Raw genomic sequence first — 6,512 nt, 5'->3', positions numbered from 1 at the left:
TTTAATTGCATTTATTTATCAAGAAACATTTCAATAACTAAAACACATGTCATTTTCAATATGTTCATCAAGTTTAAGAATAATAAGTGCAGAATTATTGAATTAGCGTTGTTCTCCAAAATGTTAAAAAACGAATAAATGTGGACACATTTTCCTTATAGCATGGTTTACATATCATTTATTCTGTTTATATTAGTAGATGTTCATCTATTATAGTTATTTATCGAAAAAAATCCATACCTTTCCTTAATAATTTCGAATTTATAGCTTCTAGAGTATGTATACCCCCATAAAAAACCGAAGTCTGGCACCATACAGCTGAGCTATTCAAAATCACTCGTGGATTAAAATTTTATGTAATTTCACAAAGACACATATAATGATTCCTTATCACCTTGGTAAACTATTTGTAAAAAATAAAGGAAATCTATCGCATAATGGGCTTGATAAATAATTTATTGAAAACGGAGTTATTGTCCTTGGATTCAATATTTTGAAACATATCATTGACTATTCAAATATAACTAAGACTTTTGAAATATTTTATGGCTGACAATTTTTTTAAAATAACTATAGAAAAAGACTCCAACAAAATTTATGTTCAAGTCATTAAATCATTGACTTTGCAAAATCTTATGACGTCACAGGAGTGTGGAATTACGTTAAGATGAACATGGATCAAATTAAAACTTAATTACAAGTTTAATCACGAAATCAAATTATTATACAAATTCAGATGGGAAGAATGAAATACGCACGTTAACTCTGCATTCCCGCCTACATTTTCGACTCGTATATTCTAAAAAGCTTTGCAATTTTGCTAATGATATTTAAAAAAAAAAAAATGCAAAGTAGAATTCATTAGTAACTGATTATAACTTTAATACCAGTGTCAATGAATTAATTGCTCCCTTTGATTAGGGTGTACAAAATCTGTTCCTTGAAATCAGGCTTTAAAACGTCATATATTTTTTAATGCTTATTGAAACAAATAAATAACCATTTAATTAAGTCAAATTACTTTATATCATCGAGTAAAAAACGGTTCATCTTCATTATATAAAAAATTATTTGATAACTTTAAAAAATGCGAATGAACATTTCGCCGTGTGTTGGTTTGTAAGCGTATGTCCCCTTCGGTGAAACAACAAATATTTTGGTGTAAATTTGCTATTTTCAATGACAATTTAGAATATCTGTAAAAAGGAATTTGTGCTTCACGGGGGATGTTTTAAAATATTTTCCGTTTTTCATTGATTTCTATAGTGAAATACGATTTTAACCCAATTATAGTTATCTCTCTTTGTTTTGTCAAATAAATAAACTTTTATGAAAATTCATATACCTGTAAATATCTATAATGCCATAAAAATAATTTAGAAATGATAACTTCAAAAGTTGACCAGTGCAGGCGGCGAAACAATAATATCGTTCGCAGTTTTTCTATATATACAACATTAGAAAATCAGTGTTATGAATGAATATCAAATAATGATGTTAAACGTAATTAAACTTTAATTATGGTTAATTTCAACAAAACTTAAAGGGGCATTAGCTGTGAAAATAATGACGACCATTTTCTCTCTCAAAATCTCTCAGTGGCATAGGAAATAGGAATACATGCATGTATATATTAATGACTAATAAAAACATTTTGTACAAAAACAAGAGAAACCTCATAAAACTACCTTAGATATTAAGGAAGAATGATTGTCTTGCAATAATTATTTTATATCCAAAATCACATATTCATGTGCCTGTTTTGAGGATAAAAAGTGTTGGAAATAATAAAATACTGGTGTTATTATTGAAATACATATACTACAGAGTAATATTCACTGAATTTAAAAATTTTGTGACAAAATTACCAAGGGTCCCTGTTTGCTCAACTCTTTATTTTGTATTCCTTATAGTAGTTATGCAATTCCTCACTGTTCGTTATCTTCACCTTTCATCATTAAAGAAATACAGCACCAGTCATGGTTTGTTTTACACTGAAGTTTAAAACTTTTTGACCGTAGACCTGAGCCCCGTGTTTTCTGCATGGACCCCTATTCACTCGACTTCTTCTGACTCGTCTGTGCCTCCTGTTCTGTAGTTCTGCTCATAGTCCCTGTTGCACTGTCCGGACAAGACTCGCTGATGATTCCAAGTCTCATTTCCACCCCTCTCTTCAGCCGCCTCAGTCGAGAAAGATTCTCCTTTCTCAGTAAAATATAGATCCATGGATCGATGATGGAATTGTTGACCGCAAAGCGCAGGACCAGTAACTCCAGTGGTCCATCACCACCTTCCCCTGATGATTGTAGTAAAGCCGCAGCATGCGAAAATATCACAACCTAAGGATATAACTAGTAATATTTAGATATATTTTTGATGCACTTTCAACTTCACATAAGTTCATGATATAATTAATTAAAATGTTTTGTACGCAAGCGTGTAATGGTAGGTTCATAAAGGGGTTACGTTTTACTAGGAAGTTTTTGATTTAGTATTCATAATACAATGGTTTCCTGTTTTGAGTAATATGATGTCTAAAACAAAGGCAGCATTCTATTTACTTTACATTAGAATATCATGCTAACCATGAGTGGGGCCCAGCACGCGGTGAATACGATGACGATCACCAGCAAGAACACGATAATGTACACGTCACTCATCATGCGTCGTCTTGACGACATGTTTTTGATACGTTTCATATTTCTGCATACAGTCAGAATCACTGAGATATTTATACATATTGTAGATATCAGTATTAGCAATCCAAAAACGGAATATATGTACGCATTTATCCGATCTTTCGTAGTCCCTCCGATAAAGTTTAAAAAACACCATGATTTCGGATAATAATTGTAACTGGAACCTAGTCCCATAAGATGTAAAGTGGAGAGAAGAAGCCCAGTGATCCAAATCGTGGCAAGGGTGAGGTTAGCGCGGAGTCCTTTATTTCCCGAGTTGTAGATGAAAGGGTAGAGGATAGCAAAAAATCGGTCAAAGGACATTGCGCAGATTATCATCGCAGACGACATCAATGTGAATGTGTAAATAAATGAACTGTAATCACACAGCTCTTTTGGAAACTCATAGGTAAAGTCCGAGGCGTACCGAATCATTACTGTGGGGTACACTAGTAAAACTCCACCCCCGTCCGTCAAGGCCAGTCCACACACAAGTCGGTAAAATGGCCGCCATTTATGTTTTTTTGAAGACAAATTCAGCACCACAAGCGCAATGGCATTTCCAATCACTCCAAATGCAAACTGCAGGGCGGCAGGAGCTGCAGGTTCCCACATGTGGTGCTCGGTGGAGTTACTTGAATTCGACGCATTCATTTTCTCAGTAACAAATAAACTTATATTCTATAGCATTTTTTGTAGAAAGCCCGAGAACGTCAGTTGGAGGCCGCGATAAAGCTGAAAGTGTGTTATTACGTTAAACAATCAACGTCCTTGTAAAGACTTATTTGTTTTTAATACACCTCGATAAGACGCAGAAAACACTTTAGAGACGGAAGTTTTTTTTAAAAGGATTCATTTATCATCATCAAAAGTTTGACCAAAGGACTATCACCTTTCTGCGAAAGCTTCCGTATTCTGATGACAATTTCACCTTTGTTATTGATATAATATCTACAAAATCAATAAGGATATATCATACTTATCAAGTCTAAACCATAAGTATGATTAATTTGTGAAAATGAAGCGGAAACTCTGCTTAAAGTTTCACTGAAGAAGGACGTGTTTCAGAATTCGGGATTTACTGCTACATAGCATCGTATCCTAGATAAGGCGTCATGAGCTAGATATTCTGTTAATATTTATATACTTAGATAGACTTTTACGGTTCAGATTAGGTTTGGGAAATAAGATTATGGTTTGGCTTGAATTCAGAGTCATGACTTAGCGCGTTACAATATGTGAAATTATGGGTTTAGGGCTATAAAAGTGTTAAGATATTTCAAAAGAGTTTAGTATTGTAATATTATGGGTTTCAAATATTGGTACACGATACAGTTTGAGGTGGATATTTATATAATGTTGATAATAATTGCACATACATACATATATGATGATCCCATTTGCATGTACAGTGTAGCATCTTGTTACCATTTTTGGTATTGATAATATAAGCTATGTTGATGTTCCATTTTAGTTTTAGCGTGTTACTCGTTCATTGCTACTTTCGATATTGTTGACATGTGTATGTAAACGATTGTTTGGTATTTAAGGTATTCGGTAAAGTTACAGTCTAAGACAGATGTGCTGATGTAAATTATATCGATAACTTAAAGTGAAATCAAGTATTACGATTTCGTCTATAGATGTCTGATTGTTTAGATATTTGAATTTGTATTTCTACTTTGATCTGGGTTAGAATAGGTCCTCAGTAACCCCTTGCTTGTCGTAAGAGGCGACTAAATGGGGCGGTCCTTCGGATGAGATCGCCAAAACCGAGGTCCCGTGTCGCAGCAGGTGTGACACGATAAACACCCCTCCCTGCTCAATGGCCATAAGCGCCGAGCATAGGCCTAAAGTTTGCAGCCCTTCACCAGCAGTGACGTCTCCATATGAGTGAAATATTCTCGAGAGGGACGTAAAACAATATTCAATCAATCAATCATTTGTTTTATATGATGTAGTTCATTTGCAACATAGGTGATCAAACTACCTTGATTGTGATGGCGTTATGTACAATGGCCTACATTTTTCATAACGCTATGCGAGTTATTTCCCCCTGATTACAGAGGGCGCGCAGTAGGGCTGCAACGGGTACCCAAAATAACCGAAAACCGCGGGTCGTGTTGTTCGGGTCGGGTTCGGTTCCATTTTTCTGTATTTCGGTTCGGGTTTGGTTTTTAAAATAGAATTATTATGTCGCCAAAATCCTCAAAGGTGACTGTATTTTGATCAAATGTTTTATGATGGCATTGTCGACAAAACTAAATAATGACAGTACATGTAAGATATGTCGGACGCATTGAAAATACGACACAGGAGCAACATCGTCAATGACAAAACATTGAAAGCATGGATAGAAACGAGTAGAAGTGACAATGCTGTTTCTAGTACCATGGATGTCGAGTCTAAACCTCAGTCCACGTCCCCGAGTAATTATTGTGACTAAATACATTATAAAGGTTTTTGATTTTAACTGTGTATTAGATTCTTAAAATAGTTATATAGATCCGAACCGAAATACCCGAACCCGAAGTAAAAAATTTAGAACCGACCCGACCCGAATTTTTTTGGAACCGTGACAGCCCTAGCGCTCAGCAAATTGCGGTCCTCAGTTGACGGTGCCACATAAGGAAGAAATAGAAATTTTACAATTTTTGTTTGGAATCAATTACTAGTTAAGGAATTTTTCTAAGAATTAAGTGTAATGACTTAAAAATAGTATAATTGAACGAAATAGTTTAGTCACTAATTACATTTATATGTGTCCCTTGTGTGATTTTCTCGCAAGCAATGTAGGTCATGATGTAATAAAGTATGTAAATATTACCTAGTCCTCGATTTCTTTAGATCAGAATCATGATGGCCTTAGTATATCAGCAATTCTTCATTGTTAATTTTTATCAATATTTTCGACAACCAAAACACACACACCCATGCAATTCAATAAGGGTCGATTCGATATGCCTAAAAACATATGTAAAACCAGCTCATACATGTACATTATCAATTTATCGTTTCACACTGAACAAAACTACTTGTTGCTAAATGTACACTAGGTGCCAATAGATAAAGCATGTTAATTATCTCGAATTGGTTTCTCTAGTGATATTTTTGTTAAAATATTTTTTCGCGTGTGATTCAATCTTTTGAAAGTTGGATTTTGTGTACATCAACTTACACCTCTTCTTGCACTTCATTTACTCAAATGAGCACAAAAACAATCATCGGGCTCCTAGCAACAATGGGTCTGCCTCCTTTTATTATTACATACAAACTTGATTATTTTTACGTGCAGAGATAGATGTATAGTCGGATAGGCTACCCCCATATAAAAAAAGCATTGTCGTGAATAGTAGTGAAAATGTAAAATTTAACCGATGAATGGAACTGAAAAATCAACCCTTGCCGCCTTCCTTCTCGAGCTTTGAATTTTTTTTTTAAATTTACTTGTCAAGAAATTTTAGGCAATATTATGAAGTCAACCCCCCACCCCTTACGATGCTACATGCCTGATTGTATCGCATGCTTTCATTGTGCTTTTAATTCTAGGAGTCTGTTGTTTTAAAAACATATTACTATTGAACTCCTCGGTATTAATTGCATAATTTGGACAGAAATAAACGTCAAATACACCTATAACCCCCCCCCCCCCTTCCCCAACTCTACAATTTGACAAAGTGTATACTTTAAAAAATTTTCTCCATATAGAATCGAAGAAATTCAACATTGTTTTTGTCATAGATATAATACAACCTATTTTAAAACTTGATATACTAAAGAATTTGATAACGCAAGCTTTACTACACACTATTTGTTAATACTATTTATGTGAAG

General features: G+C 34.2%; 1 protein-coding gene across 1 annotated transcript; it reads right to left on the bottom strand.

Annotated features, from left to right (window-relative positions):
* LOC125658357 (prostaglandin E2 receptor EP4 subtype-like) lies at positions 1-3,423 on the bottom strand. Its single transcript, XM_048889603.2, has 2 exons — positions 2,586-3,423; positions 1-2,339 (listed from the first exon to the last, which is right to left on the bottom strand). Exons 1-2 carry the CDS (start codon positions 3,330-3,332, stop codon positions 2,052-2,054), a joined length of 1,035 nt encoding a protein of 344 aa, XP_048745560.2. The 5' UTR covers positions 3,333-3,423; the 3' UTR covers positions 1-2,051.
* Positions 3,424-6,512: the final 3,089 nt, after the last annotated feature.

Source organism: Ostrea edulis, chromosome 1, assembly GCF_947568905.1.
Source record: "Ostrea edulis chromosome 1, xbOstEdul1.1, whole genome shotgun sequence".
In the NCBI taxonomy this organism is placed as follows: Eukaryota; Metazoa; Mollusca; class Bivalvia; order Ostreida; family Ostreidae; genus Ostrea; species Ostrea edulis.
Note: the sequence above shows the minus strand (reverse complement) of the source record. Positions and strands in the feature narration are given on the sequence as shown.